The following is a 15,738-nucleotide window of genomic DNA, read 5'->3' on the forward strand; positions in this document are numbered from 1 at the left end:
AGAGCACTAGTACAGTACCAGTTTGTAAATTAGGTTGGTCGACTGCATTCACCCGGATATTTGTGTTCCTGCTGTGATTATTATTTCAGCTGGCTTCCTCTCTCGAGTCTTGTTTTATCATCCTGGTGGTTGTCACAACAACACTGGCAGGTTATATGACTTTAATAAGTTTTAATAAGGTTTGTTGAGCTTTATGAAGCTTTAGGGAGGTGTTGGGACTTTTAGAAAATTAGTTGATTTTTCTTATAACTTTAGTAGGTTTTATGGAAATGCTTTTCGATTTTCAAGAATGATTTATTATAGTACAGTATTGTTCTGTGTTACTCTGTGGTATGACAGACCCACCTCCATGAACAGTGTAATGCTTATGTGTTGTCTGTTAAAACATGTCCACTGTCATCATCAGCCACACCTTAACAAAAAGCTCAAGGTTATGTAGAAGTCTATTGCACTGTAACTTCATAAATTTTGCTAAAATTTGACAACTTAGGTGATAACCTGGGAAGGACTCAACGGTGAGGGTTAACTGGTCAACCCAAACTTACCAGTTAAAAAACGAGAAAGCTTTGTACTTTTTAATTGAAAATTTTCGGCTTCAGGTATGTGCTATGTTAGCATTAAAACCCTGTACAGTTTTCCAAAACATAAATTTGTTTTAAGTTATTTTTCTTAAAATAGATCATTGAATAAACATGTTTGAGTTCCCAAATCTTCATGTTCTTAACAAGTTTTGTATGTCCTCGGTGTGTATTTTCTCTTGTAGTATTTCAGTAGGTGGGAACACCCAAATAATGATGATGTTGTTTACAGATACAGTTCATCGCCAAAGCCCAAGTCATGCTTGGTACAACGCGGAGAGTCCGGCGGATCAGTAACAGTTTCCCATCACAGCCACGGCAATTCCACCAGGGTACACCACCACGAATCAGCTATACCCAAGATGACACACCAACACAGAGCAAGGTAGGTCACCAAACCTCACAGTTGTAAATCTACTTCTAATTAGTAAAAAAACAAAATAAATAAAAAATATCACCTAAAAAGCTCACCTACAGTACTGTGCAGTATTAGGTACTGTACTGTATTTAGATTTGCTGCAAAGTAATTTTATTTTGTTTTTTTTAATCATTCATGACAATAAATTTTTAATGATTTTTGGCGTAAAACTTATTATTATCACCATGGAACATATTAATTTATTTATGGATTTTTATAGGATTTTTTAAATTATTTTTATTGTATTTGAATGAGGTAATTGTATATTACATATTTTGTGGTTATTTAGTGTGAGGAACCGTGGAGTTGTGCAGCGAGGCTCACTTGGTCACTCGTCATCACATGAAGACTCCTCTCCCCATGCTTCCCCTCACCCATCACCTCATCTTTATGGCTCATCTCGTCCTGCGCCCCAAGTAAGATTTTAATTATTCTGCTTTTTAAGTTTTATTTTTAAAGTTTTAAGTAACTTGCTGTTTTTTTCATTGGGTGTCTCAGTAGAAATGTAAAACTATTAAAATATTTAACTAGATTATCAGTACATTACAATAATACAATAGATGTACTGCACTGTGCTAATGTATCTCTCAAATGAAAGGTTCTACCCTTTCTCATTGTCACTGTTATGATGATTATAAGATCTTGCTTCAGTTGGTTACTCACTGTCTCCATACTATGAGAACATTTGAAGCTTTTGATTTAACAGTTATTAAAGTGAAGATTTTGAAAAGTTTGAAGCTTTATGGGAAACAAGAACAATTACTGCATTTCTGTACTGTACAGTATTTGAAGGTGAAGAAATAAAGATGGACAAATTATCAGTGGTTCATAAGTGATAGAGCTCACTGGAAGGTCAACAGATAGATAAATATTCCCTGTGTACTACCTGTACATCCATCAAGTTTGTTATACTGTACTGTATAATGAGAAGAAATGAAATATTGTACAGTACTGTATATTAATTCTTGCTTATGACAGCTTAAGATCTTAGTTGTTGTGACTTGAACAAATCTTGTTATGTCAATACAGCACTGTACAACAAATATTGTTACAGGATTTTTGGTATCTTTCATATTAAAGAATACAAGATGTTGTCTCTTCATCGAATTAATTAATTTTTGGAGAAGAGTACAGTACAGTATTGCTTTTTTGTTCCATTTATATTTATATACAGTATTTACTACAGTATATTATTTATTATCTTTATTTTTGTACAGGCAAACACACACCAGTGCCAACATGTCAAGGAAACTGGCCCACTTCCTTCCAGTGATGATCGCATCACACTAGTGGTGGAGGGCACACGTTTTATCGTTGACCCTGCCATATTTACCGCCCATCCTAACACCATGCTCGGAAGGTATGACTTATTCCTTAAATGTTCAGAGTGAACTACGGTATTTTCTATTCTTATATTGATTATACCTTAATGATAGGAGAAATAAAACATACAGTATACAGTACTGTACTGTACTGTACAGTTCATTATAGTCTGTACTGTATAGTGATAGGTTTCATTTACAGTACTTTTTTCATCTAAGCAATAAATAAAATAATTTCAGAATGTTTTCATCGGGTCTGGAGTTTACCCACCCCAATGAAAGGGGTGAATTTGAAGTAGCAGAAGGTTTCTCATCAGCTGTGTTCCGTGCCGTGCTAGACTACTACAAGAGTGGAACAGTTCGCTGCCCTCCATCTGTCAGTGTGCAGGAGCTTCGGGAGGCGTGCGATTATCTTCTTATTCCATTTGATGCCAACACAATAAAATGCCAGAATTTACGTAGGTGTATAAATTGTTTTATGTATTCAAATTATGTACCTATTATGACTAAAGTCAGTTACACACATTCATATGTGCTTGCTTTTTTCTTTTTAAAGTCATTATTTTATGTTTGGTACTGAGGTATTTTATATTAACAAGTAATGTAAGTAAATAAAACTGTAATAGAAGTTTTTTTAATTACAGTACATTTATACTGTATATAAAAAAAAATCACCTCTATTCATTCAGTTAATTTACAGGGCAGATTTATGAATGCAAAGAGGGAGTTTGATTGAAACCTGTGTGATTATGCTCAGCAGCAAATATAATTCAGCCTTCTGTTTTAGGTTACCTTCTTCCCATTGCGTAACCTCATGGTAAACTAACATAATTTTCAAATTTGTTTGATTTTTAGATTCCAGCTATATAAGTTTGGTTCCTGAAGATGCAGCCCTCAGACTTACATGCCATACAGAGTTAGTTGCTTGATCCAGACTCATTTTTTAAATGAAATTTGAATCAGTCCACTACAGTAAGTTCTCGCTTAACGTCAGGGTTACGTTCCTGAAAATGCGGCGTTATACGAAACAGCGTTAAGCGGATCAATTTTCCCCATAAGAAATAGATAAAATATGGGAGTTATGTTCCCCAGCCTCCCTTTGCCCCATGAAATACATTACATATACAGAAAGTCATTGCCATTTCTATAGTAAATAGTATATAGAACTACAGTACTATGTTTGTATTGGTACTCACCGATGGGAGGAGGTGGTAGAGTGAGTGTGTGGTGGGTAGTGGAGCGAGGGAGGAGGATGGCAAGAGGGGAGGAGTGTGGCGGGAGCAGAGGAGGAGGGTGGGAGCGAAGGAGGGTGGGAGAGGAGGAGGGTGGGAGCGAAGGAGGGTGGGAGAGGAGGAGGGTGGTGAGTCACTGAGACTCTGCGGCTGCCTCCTCCTCCTGTTCTGACTGGGGTTCCTCCACCGCTGTTTGCTCCTTCTCCGTTGTTGTTTTTCTCCTCCTCGGCTGCCGGCTGTTGTGAGGAAGCTGCTTCTGCCGTCCTGTGACGGAACAAATGAATCCAGTGTTGACTGCTTGGTGCTACTCTTCTTCTTCTCCTTATAGATCTCAGTGTAACAACCAAGACTGTCACCAATGCTGCGTTGAACCTTTGAGCTACGTTCTCTGTTTGGGTCGTCATCTATGAGGATTTGCATTGCTTGCTGGAACATGTTGAACGATTCTGCCAACCTCTTAGAAGTTAGCGTTTGTTGAGGTTATTCTTCGTCGTCTTCAACGGGACTGTGTTCTGTTAGTTGTTGCAGATCTTCTTTGGTGAGCTCTTCTGTGTGGGATACCAGGATGTCCTCAATATCCTCTGATTCCAGCTCATCAAAGCCTGCCTGTCTATCCAAGCTGAGGATATCCCTATTCACAGCTAGGACCAAGTCCATGAAGCCCGTAAAACTGTTGACGCACTCGGGGCCACAATTTACGCCACACACCATTCAGGCAACTTTCTGAACCTCTTCCCATGCCTTGCCAATGTTTTCAGTTGCATGAAGAATGTTGAAGCCACGCCAATATTCTCGGAACGTAGGTTTATTTTCTCCGTCTGTAGCCTTGAGCAGCTAGGCCATGGCACGGCATATATAATACGCCTTGAATGGGGTGATGACTCCTTGGTCCATAGGCTGCATCAGTGCTGTCGTGTTGGTAGGCAGGAATACAACTTTTACACTGTCATGTAAGTCGTTGAGATTGGGAAGATGAGCTGGAGCATTGTCAAGGATCAGAAGAATTTTGAAGTCAAGGTTCTCCTTGGCACAGTATTCCTTCATTGCAGGGACAGCGTACACTTTTAACCACTGACTAAATATGGCACCGGTTATCCGTGCCTTCTTGTTTGCCTTGTAAATGACAGGAAGGTGATCCTTAGAGTAACCTTTCAGGGCCCGTGGGTTAGCAGCGCGAGAAATCGGCATGGGCTTCAGCTTGAAGTCGCCGGCAGCGTTCGCGCCAAGCAGCAGCATCAAGCAGTCTTTTACCGCTTTAAAATCTGGCGCCCTTCTCTCTTCCTTGGAGATATAGGTCCTCTCAGGCATCCTCTTCCAAAAAGAGACCAGTCTCATCCACATTGAAGACTTGCTTCGATGAGTAGCCTCCTTCCTGGATAATCCGTTTGAATTCTGGCAGGAATGTCTCGGCAGCAACCGTATCTGAACTGGCAGCTTCACCAGTCATCTTAATATTGTGGAAGTTATAATGACGCTTAAATCGTTGAAACCAGCCTCGGCTGGCCGTAAAGGTCTCTTCCTTCGATCCTTCATCCTCTTCTGCCTTTATGTCGTCAAACAAGTTTTTGGCCTTATGCTGGATAACCATAAGGCTCACAGGGGCATTGCATTGGTTCTGGTCCTCCATCAACATAGCCAGTATCTTTTCCACTTTTTCTATCACAGTACTTCTAGTACGAGTTGTTTTAATTGCACTGAGAGTAGTACCGCTTCCAGCACTAACCTTAATCTTGTCAGCGTTGGTCTGGATAGTACGCATCGTTGTGGGGGTTAGACCAAGCACAGCGGCTATGTCAGCAGCACGTTCCCCTTTCTCAAATCGGGTTAATACATCCATTTTCATAGCAAGGGTAATGGTCTTACGTTGCCTCTTCACTACACCAGCATCAGTAGCACTTGATGGGTGCTTGGAAGCCATTTCAAATGGTTAGAGTACAGTTTTAGAGCAAAAGCACACACGAATGATGTGAAGTCGTAACATGAGACTGGCTTGGAGTCGCGAGTGAGGGCAGCGCCCCGAACCGAGAGAGCATAGCACTGCCAGACAAGAGCGGGTGATGCGCCATAGAAAGTAGTCCGTGACGACACAAAACGACGTACGTAGTTAAATGAATTTTTGGCCTCTACGTCGCTAAACTTATGGCGACGTAGTACCGAAACGTTAAGCTAGGACTTACTGTATTTATGTTATACCTTGGCGGGAGGAGGAGGGGGGGCATGTACGAGTATTCATTGTTGGTTGATCATACAGTATTAGTGTTTACTATGTTAAATATTTTGTTAATGATTAATTTGTTATTTTTTGTTGGGTTGCTCTAAAGTGTAAAATTATCCACTGCTGTAAATTTAGGAAATTTTCTCTTTAATTTTGCAAAATCATTTTATCACAATAAGAGAAGATTTTTTTTAATTGTACAGTCACTGAGAAACCATATTAATATATACTCGTATGAGAGTACAGTATACTGTATACAGTACAGTAATTGGGTTTTGAGGATTACTTAGTCGTGAGGATTAGTGTGTGCTGTACTTGTGGGTTTCCAGATAAACTATTTAGAAATAAATATTCTTGTGATACAGATATGGTACTGTACTGTACAGGTACTCCTCGACTTATGACCTACTCGACTTACGACCACCCGGACATAAGACCGCCCCAGTCGTACCAAAAAATTTTCAAATTACGTATTTTCGAGTCCCGACGTTAGTGATTGCGCTGTGTACTGATAAAATTTTTGTTTGTAATTCCCTTTAAAATGGCTGGCAAGCTTAAAAGTGAGAGTTTTGTGGTTCTAAGAAAAAAGAGAGAGACCCACTTTAGATTTTCAATATATTATTTTCGCATTTTCAATTTACGACCTAGATTTGGGTCCCTAACCCCGTCGTAAGTCAGGGACTGCCTGTATTTAGATTTTTCATTATTTTTTGGGGGGTGGGAGGGGAGATTTACATTAAAGATATGAATTAGTTACTAATTTATCTACATGTTAAGAATGTTAAGTTGATTGACGTAGAGAGTAATGTGTTTGTACATTAACAGGTGGATTACTACATGAATTAAGCAACGAAGGTGCCCGCCAACAATTTGAAGTGTTCTTAGAGGAGCACATCCTGCCCCTCATGGTGTTTGCAGCACAACGTGGAGATCGTGAATGCCACATTGTGATACTTCTAGATGATGACACTGTAGAATGGGATGATGACTATCCTCCACAGATGGGAGAGGAATACAGTCAAAGTAAGTATGAATCACCACACATGTTTTTTTTACGGGGAATAGCACACCCGGGCACAGGTCATCGACCCACAACGAGGCCAAGGGGGCGAAAAAATAGGAGTGAAAAGAAATTAAAAATAGAAAAGAAAAAGATTATATTAATCTATACCACGAGGATGCTGGAAAACCAGCTTTTTGAAATGAGACATTGTATGAGTATGGAAACACAGAAGAAGGCAGAGCATTCCACAGTTTGGCTGAAAGAAGGGCGTACTATAACGGGTTATTCTAGCGTGACCGACATCCACAGAGAAACGGTGGGCACCGCGGGCAAGAGGAGTGTTACGAGCCCACAGCTTAGCCGGCGGTACACAGGATGCCAAACCCACCGAAGAGAAAGGGAAGAAAGATTATCAACTGAAGGAGGAGAGTTAGTAAGATGAAATGCCTTTGATTCCACCCTGTCTAACAGTTGGACAGAAGAGCCACCCCCGATGTGAGAGCAGTACTCTAAGTTAGGACGAATGAATCCCTTGTACACTTGATGCAACTGCTCAGGAGTGAAGTAGCTACAACATTTGTACAGCATTCCCAGCTTTTGGTAGGCAGCTTTAGCAATGTTGAGGATGTGTGGCTTCCATGACATATTATAGGAAATGGTGAGGCCTAGCATATCTATTTTAGAATTTGGCAGAATAATAGCATCCTGAAATGTGATTGGTGGGAGATAATCTAATTTGGAAAGTGTGATTGGTAAATACTGAGTTTTATTACTATTGAATTTAACCAAGTTTCTACCTCCCCATTCGGAGATGCTGCACAAATCCGTATTGAGAAATGTAATGATATCAGCTCTAGAAACAGATCTAGTTTGAAAATTAGGGGGAAGGGGAAAATGTGAAGAAGAGTGAAGAGTAGAATCATCAGCGTAAAAATGGATAGAATTAGTCGTAGTGTGAAGTAAATCATTGATAAAAAGAAGGAAGAGAGTAGGTGAAAGAACAGAACCCTGTGGGACACCACTATTGGTAGAGAAAGAGTGAGAGAGCGATCCCTCGACAACAGCTGCCATGGATCGATTCTCAAGGAAGCTAGAAATTAGAAAACAAAGTGGGGGAGAGAAACCATAAGAGGGAAGTTTAGAAAGCAAAGACTTGTGCCATACCCTGTCAAGTGCTTTGGAGTTGTCGAGGGCCACGACGAAAGTTTTCCCATAATCCCAAATAGAGGATGACCAAAGATGTCTGCAATAGGAGAGCAGATCACCAGTAGATCTCGCTTGGCAAAAGCCATACTGGTCATCCAACAAAAAAGAATGGCGTTCAAGGTGACGGAGAAAATGAGAGTTCAAGATAGTTTCGAAAATCTTAGAGAGGGATGAAGTTAGGGCAATGGGGCGATAGTTAGAGGGATTTAAATGGTAACCCTTCTTCGGGATGGGCTGAACCGAGGCATGCTTCCAAGAAGAAGGAAAAGGCAAAAGAGGTGAGCAAGCACAGGGCCCAGAACTTCAGCACACTAACTCAGAACATGAAGGGGGGGTTCTGTCCAGTCCATGCACCTTACTCACATCCAACCAACAACCCTACGAGTGGAGATTATAGGAAAGTGCATAGGTTCAGTAGGAGGAGCAGGATGGATAGAGTTGGAATCATCTAAGTTGGAGTTAGAGGAGAATAAGGTGCCAAAGAGATTGGCTTTATCAGGGGGAGAATTGGCTACAGAGTTATCAGGTCGGAAGAGAGGAGGAAAAGAGGAAGTGCAGAAGTTATTACAGATATTTTTGGTTAAAGACCAGAAGGATTTACGAGAAGAAGAGTTAGTCAGGACAGCGGTCTTTCTTTTTATAAAATTCCGCTTGGCCCTACGAAGAATAGCCTTACAACAATTCCTAGAAGTAATGAAAGAGGTGTGGGTAATAGGAGGAGGTAGTTTCATAGCTTGATATGTGCTCTATCTCTCTCCCTGCATGCAAGAGAACAGGAGCGATCAAACCATGATTGTAAAGTGAAAGTTTTGGTAGAAGATGGGATAAATGCGCTCATACCACCTGTATATTTTCAGCCACCGGCTGCAACTCTATTAATAAACCGTTTATTATTATTATTATAACCCCAGCAATGCTGTCAGCACATACCAAGGCGTCCCGAGTGGAAAAGCAACATTCATCCCAAGAAAAGTTGGAGAAGAATTCTCACAAGGATTGCTTTGCCCTCTGATAGTGCCATAGTTGATGTTTAGAGGGGGTGGAGGAGGTGGTCATGCCCAGTTTGATTTAATAGAAATAAGATTGTGATCAGAAGACCCTAAGGGGGCAGAAATTGAGTATGAATAGTGTGAGGGGTTAGAGGTAAAACCCTTTACCTATTTCTTAAATGCATAGGTCTATTGTGTCATTTTCATCACCTGTAGCAGGGGAAGTAAGGGCTTTCCTTTTCCTTTTTCTCTTATCTGGTTAGAGTTGTTTGAAACTTACTAATACTAGATATCTTCATTTGTGATCAAGTGAATGTCACTAAACTTTATTCACTTTCTTACTGAGGCATAATAATGCTTATACAGAATATTGTTGAGGTGATGGGTAAAGGATAAAGGTCTTAAAGTTAATTTGCTAAAGTTATGTGATTCACCTTGGAAGAGGCATGTGTATGTTTTATAATAATTTCCAACTTCTTAACAAGATGTATATATTATGACAGTATAATATTTCCTTATTTTTTGCCTTTTCTTTTCACAGCCATTTGCTCAACAGCAATGTACCGTTTCTTCAAGTACATAGAAAACAGAGATGTTGCCAAACAAGTACTGAAGGAGCGGGGCCTTAAGAAGATTCGTTTAGGTATTGAAGGATACCCAACATATAAAGAAAAGATTAAGAAAAGACCAGGTAAGAGTAGAGTAGTGTTGGCCTACAGGTCATTCATCAAGTGACTCGTGAGGTTCCTCCAGCAGAACATCTCCAGGATGTTTCAGTACTGTACATAGAAAACTGATTACCTCTAATCAATCTAAATCAAAGCACCAGTTCTGTGCTGTATCGATGATGGAAAATGCTGCATATTTCCTATATTGAAGTCCAGGTTGATGGTGTATTTGTTGGGCTCAGAAACCAAAAAGCTACCACAACTCGTTGTGGTTGTTTTCAAAATAACCAGAAAGTGAAATTTTGCGTTTGAATTTTACCCTAGCCTAACCCAATCCAAACTAACCTAACCTAACCCAATCCAACCTAACCTAATCCAACCTAACCCAATCCAAACCAACCTAACCCAAACCAACCTAACCTATAGCAAAATCTCACTTCTGGTTATTTTGCAAACAACCACAACGAGTTGTGGTAGCTTTTTGGTTTCTGAGCCCAACATATTTATTGATCCTAATCATGTACATTGTGATAGTTTTGGAGGTACAGTACAGGTTGGATCTCTTTGGTCCAACACGAATTTTTCTTGATATACTGTATAAGTTTTTGTTTGGTTTTTATGCTTACAGTACATATTCCCTGGTGCCAATGCCTTAAAATTGTATAATAACACTATTACACGAAGTTACAAAGGCTAATTTACCATGTATACTCAAGTATAGTTTTTATGATGAATTTTTAATGCAAAACGTAGGGGATCGAACTATATATACAGTAGGTGTAATATTTCTGAGGGGTTAAAGTTCATGCATTTCCATGGGTCATTTAGGGTGAATGATAGCCACCTGTACAGCTCTTTTACCCTGGGCTTGCCTACCCTACCCCTAGATTCTTTCTTTATGTTGCTACATCAAGAGCAGAACCTCATTCACTATAAAATGCTGCTTTAAATCTACAAATAATTGATACAAATGAAGATTTACAGTGAATTTTTTATTGTTTGCATATGTTAGTATTGCTGGTGGCATTGTTGCCATGTTAAGCTCTTCAGTGTAACCACATTCCCTTAGAACTCTCGCTATCAGGCCAAGCTGTGAACTGTTATGGTTATTTTTCAACTTCTAATCTCGTGTAGATACAGTAGACAGTACCTGTATATAATACATGTACTCTTCATTTTTTTATTTATTTTTTACTTGGTTACATGCACACACAATCCTCATACAGTGTGTGGGGAAAAAAACTATTATAAGGTTAAAAACATAAAGGAAATAAACATTTCTTAATGTCTGAGTTAGCATGCTGGGTGGGGAAGTGAGAGGGGAACCTGTGTGAGGGAGACCAATTGCTAGGGGGCAGGCAGATGCAGTGTCCTAGCTGGGTTGTGTGAAGCTCATTCCTCTCACTTTTCATTGACCACAAGCTGTCAACATGTGCATTACCTGTATCTCCTTACTCCTGGATTTTTTAGGCAAAATGTTTCCTACACTGTATTTTTAAGTAGACAATTATATTTTGGCCCCATAGTCTTTACACAGTACAAGTTCCTTTAACCAGATATCTCTAAAAACAAAATACAAGAGGTGAGACTTAGTGAAGTGCATAAGGTGAGGTGTTTGGAATGACAGAGGGTGTAAATTGTGGAGTGGTATAATGGATGAATAGAGGTTGGCTGAGGTGGTTTGGACATGTGAAAGGAATGCAGGAGGAGGGTGTGTACAGAGGCAGTATGGCAGATGCATTGGGTAGGAGACTGTTTACTTTGTGGGAGGGAAAGGTTGAACAAAATACATGAAAGAAAGAACAGTGGAAGGGATACAGGGAATAGGAGGTAGGTTGTGATGGAGTAGCCTGGAGGCTCTTCTGTCATGGTCACCTCGTCAAAGAGGAGTTTCTTGGAGGAAAAAAGCTGTGTTCAGTAGATGAGATAAAATAAAAAATATTGTGTATGAATGTGTCGAGTATGTAACATAATTTACATACATGACTGTAATAATGTATTTGAGTAGAGTAATGGGGGAAAAAATATTTCATTACAGGTACCTTATAAAATTGTGGTTAAATAGATATGGAAATTGGTGAAGATGGTTAATCTATGGAAATTTGTGAAGATAGTTAACCTGACACTTATATTTACAGGTGGTCGTGCAGAGGTTATATACAACTATGTGCAGCGTCCATTTATTCGTATGTCCTGGGAAAAGGAAGAGGCAAAGAGTCGACATGTAGATTTTCAGGTAAGTCAGTCTTTCAGCACGTGGAGATTTTGTATTGTTATTGCTTCTGTTTCAAGTTTATCCTGTCATAAACTGTTATTGTTGTGTTTTAATTCCATTAACTTTAAAATTATTTCAGATGGGGTTTGGGAAGGGTAAAGGAACTCAGTATCAGGTTATTTAAGTGAGCCAGAGGTTAAGGTCAAAGGAGGGTTCTCCCTTTTTGTCATTCAATTTTGTGAGTCAGCCTCAGACCATGTCAAGTAATGGAAATACAGTTGACAGACTGGATTAATCAGTTATTATTTATTTGTATCTTTCAGTCTGTTTGGAGTCGAGGAATTATACCTCCAGTATCACAAAAAAAAATCCTCTAAACTTATTCAGATGGGTTGCAATTTCATGTGCATGATCTTACAGTCATTACAACTTCTTTGACCTTCCTTCAGGGTATATCACTGATGTTCATCCATCAAAGATGAACCTGGCATTGACAAAGGTGTTCATCACCATATAATTAAATGAGACCACTGCTTTGGGGGACTGTGGGATGCTCTGGAGCTTGTGAAGTTACTTTTTGACCCGGTTCTTGGGATAAAGGGTGTTTGTCATACTGTTAACTGGTTTAAAGTACAGTCCATGAATTGCCCAATCCACTGTAGTGTTTACTAAAGATCCCTTCCTCCTCCAGCTAAAATGAACTAGAATTGAGGAGCATCATGTTAGGCTTTTAGCTTAACATGCAACAAATTCCTCCATTTACCTTTTCCTCAGATTAGGATGGGTTAAGGTGGGAGAGAAACTTTTTTGTAATTTCAAAATTTGGGGGGATTTTGGGAAAATATTCTTCTTCACATAAATGCGGGGTGCCAACCCATAGACTTGTTGACCGAGTACATGAGTTGTTTAATCTATGCTTGATTATGTAACAGGTAATTTGTATGCTCTGAAACAAGATTATTAAAAGTTAATAAAAATTTTTTTCCAGTGTGTCAAGAGCAAGTCTGTGACCGATCTAGCCGAAGCAACAGCTGACCCTGCGCTTGACCGAGTAGTGACTCTAGATCCCCCACCTGTGGCCATGGGTCATGAAGCACCTGCTGAACCAGTGCTGCACCTGGAGGGTGCTGTGGGTGGAGGCGATGGTCACCAGGAGGAGGGAGCTTTTGGAGGAGCAGTAGGAGGACCACAAAATCCACCTCAGCCAGTTAACGAATCATACCCAGAGGTTGGTTGGAATTGGTGTGTGATGAAATGAAATTTTTTTGTTAAGCTTGTGTTTATTTAAGAATAAAACAAAATCATCAGAATGATGTATTGTAATCTTATTTTTTGCTGGTTTTTAAGGTCATTCATGAACATTCCTTAATTTTTTCTCCATAGTATTATACAATACTGTATTGTAGTTTTGTACTGTAATGTAAATTGAAATTTTGTAGTTTGCTTAAAAGGTGCAGAAAAAGAGAGAATGTGTATATCTCAAAGAGTGTAGGTATTGAAGGAACATAATATAAGGGAAATATTTTATGCAAAGTTAAGAAGAGTAGGATCGGCTAGCGTCAGTGTGAGAGGCAATGTACCGAGATGCTGGGCCAAATTAAAGAATGTTTTGTTTCGTGTGGTTGACAAGATGTATGGCTGGACAAAGGGCCCAGCCAGGTACAGTGGCTATGCAGTAATAGATGCAGTCATGAAATTATGAAGTGGACAGTGACAAAAGAGAAGTAAAGATTGTACAAGGCCATAATGATGGATGGTGACAAGGAGGAGTACAGGGCCAGGAGAGAAGTTTACAACCTAAGAAGCATAAGGAGGATGCATTTGTGGATTCTAAGAGGTGAAGTAGACAGAATAGCAAGGCAAATAGTGGGCATAAAGAAGGACATATAGTGAGCAGTGTGTGAGAAATGACTATGGTAGAGTGGTTGTTGATAATGAGGAAATCAAGGATGCTTAGAAAAGACTATGTGATAGACTACTGAATGAGGAGTATGAATGGGATAGTGGTAGCTTAGGAGCAGCAGACCTAGTACAGGAACCATGACCAAGGATTGAAAGAGAATGGTTGAAAGTGATTGAAAAAATGAAGAATGGAATAGCTACAGGTACCTATGGGATAGATGATGTTGGTGTATCAGTGGTGACTGAATTGATTATTGTAATAATGATAGACTGAAGTTGTTGTATGCTGATGACTTAGTGCTTACAGCAGATATTATGGAAGAGGTAGTGGAGAAATTTAAGAAATAAAATGATGGAATGGAGTCAAAGAATTTGAGAGTGAAAATGGGAAAAACAAAAGTATTGGTTAGTGATGTGGGTGAAGGACTCATGGTGTAAAGTGGCAAATGGACAAGTGCTTTCTACAAGAAAGTTTTGTCAACAACTGACTTATGTGCGGTGAGTGTGGAAGGTAGGTACACTTGAGGTGCAATGGTGTAAATGGCAGACTTTAGGATGTTGCAGACTTTTAAATATTCTTAACAAGGCTGGAAAACTCAACATTGAGGATATATCCCTGGACTGTCAGTGAGTTCTGCTACCTGGGTGACATGATCAGTGCTGGAGGTGGTGTTGAAGCTAGCTCATTTACAAGAGTGGATGGAGGAAGTTTAGGGAGTTGTTGCCTTTATTGATGGCAAGAAGACATTCTCTTTGCATGAAAGGATTGATGTATGCAACTGGCATGAGAAACGTTTTGTTGTGTGGCAGTGAAACATGGACAGTAAAAGAGGATGCCATATGCAGACTTAAGCAAACTGAAATGAGAATGGTGAGATGGATGTGTAAAGTGATACTGAAAGATAAGAAACCCTGTTCTGAGCTAAGAGGATGGCTGGGTATTGAGAGTATTGGTGAGATTTTGCAAAGGGGTAAGCTGAGATGGTTCAGGCATGTGGAGAGAATAGAGGAGACTAATTGAATCAAGAGATGCAAGAATCTGATTGTAGCAAAGGAGTGGAAATGGGGGTAGGCTAAGAATAACATGGGAAAAAGTTTTAAGAAATAACCTCTGAGATAGAACCTGACGAGAGAAGCTGCAAGAGACTGCAACATGTACAGTAGCTGAAACCAGGTAATCATGATTAACTCGTGCAACCATTGAAAATACAGTAGAAGTAAAACAGATGACGATGCGATTCATACGGATGATAAAAATATTATTGATACTTCCTTTTTCTCTTTAAGGTACAGTAGGGTCTCAGAGTACACGAGGGTTATGTTCCTGGGATCCCCGCGTAAGTGCGAATTCGTGTATAATCGGGTCTCCCCTGTATATATAACGTATAATCCCTTTTTTATACTAAGGTAACAACAGATGCATAACTTCAGGGTTAAATATGCCACTCCTTATTAAGTCAATATCTTGACTTTCTCTTCAAAAGTTCTCACAGTAGAATATGCACTTCTTTCATTTTCTCACTCTCACCACCATGAGCACTACCACTAATTTCCCTTTTAGGGGTCAGGATTGCGGTAAAACTTACCGGTAAAGAAAAACTTTGCGAATGCCTAAGGGATGTTCACGGAACGAGTGCAAGAGAGAGAAGGATGTCTCGGCAATAATTTAACCTACGGTACCATACAAACTCCTTGCATGTACCCAACGAACACAAATACTGTATTAAACCTACGGTACCATTTGAACACTTTAAATGTACAAACACTCAACTATCCTCTGAGCGATGCGACTCTTTTCCATCCCACTGCCTCCACATATACATTCACTCAACACACAGCCATGCTCTTCATTTTTCTTATACAGTAGTTTTAAATTATTATTTCTTCATTTCTAAGCCACATTACAGTATTGTAATGAATTTTTTTTTCTTAAACGAGCACGACAAGTGATAAACACGCCGAGCTAGTAAGAGAAGCCGAGTGGGTTGGC

At 39.6% G+C, this 15,738-nt stretch overlaps 1 protein-coding gene across 14 annotated transcripts in view; it reads left to right on the forward strand.

Moving 5' to 3' along the window:
* LOC121862231 (BTB/POZ domain-containing protein 10-like) overlaps window positions 1-15,738 on the forward strand; it is a 156,030-nt gene that overhangs the window by 136,984 nt on the left and 3,308 nt on the right. For 10 of the 14 annotated variants that reach the window (XM_042360443.1, XM_042360922.1, XM_042360357.1 and 7 more), the window contains 8 exons: window positions 811-963; window positions 1,286-1,412; window positions 2,214-2,356; window positions 2,559-2,776; window positions 6,591-6,788; window positions 9,505-9,654; window positions 11,770-11,867; window positions 12,835-13,074. In XM_042360443.1, the coding sequence (XP_042216377.1) occupies window positions 811-963; window positions 1,286-1,412; window positions 2,214-2,356; window positions 2,559-2,776; window positions 6,591-6,788; window positions 9,505-9,654; window positions 11,770-11,867; window positions 12,835-13,074 (1,327 nt within the window). Of the gene's footprint in view, window positions 1-810; window positions 964-1,285; window positions 1,413-2,213; window positions 2,357-2,558; window positions 2,777-6,590; window positions 6,789-9,504; window positions 9,655-11,769; window positions 11,868-12,834; window positions 13,089-15,738 lie in introns of all 14 variants that reach the window. The other 4 variants (XM_042360628.1, XM_042361120.1, XM_042361380.1 and 1 more) reach the window with 2 other exon arrangements.

Source organism: Homarus americanus, unplaced genomic scaffold (genome assembly GCF_018991925.1).
Source record: "Homarus americanus isolate GMGI-L3 unplaced genomic scaffold, GMGI_Hamer_2.0 scaffold41626, whole genome shotgun sequence".
NCBI classification, from domain to species: domain Eukaryota; kingdom Metazoa; phylum Arthropoda; class Malacostraca; order Decapoda; family Nephropidae; genus Homarus; species Homarus americanus.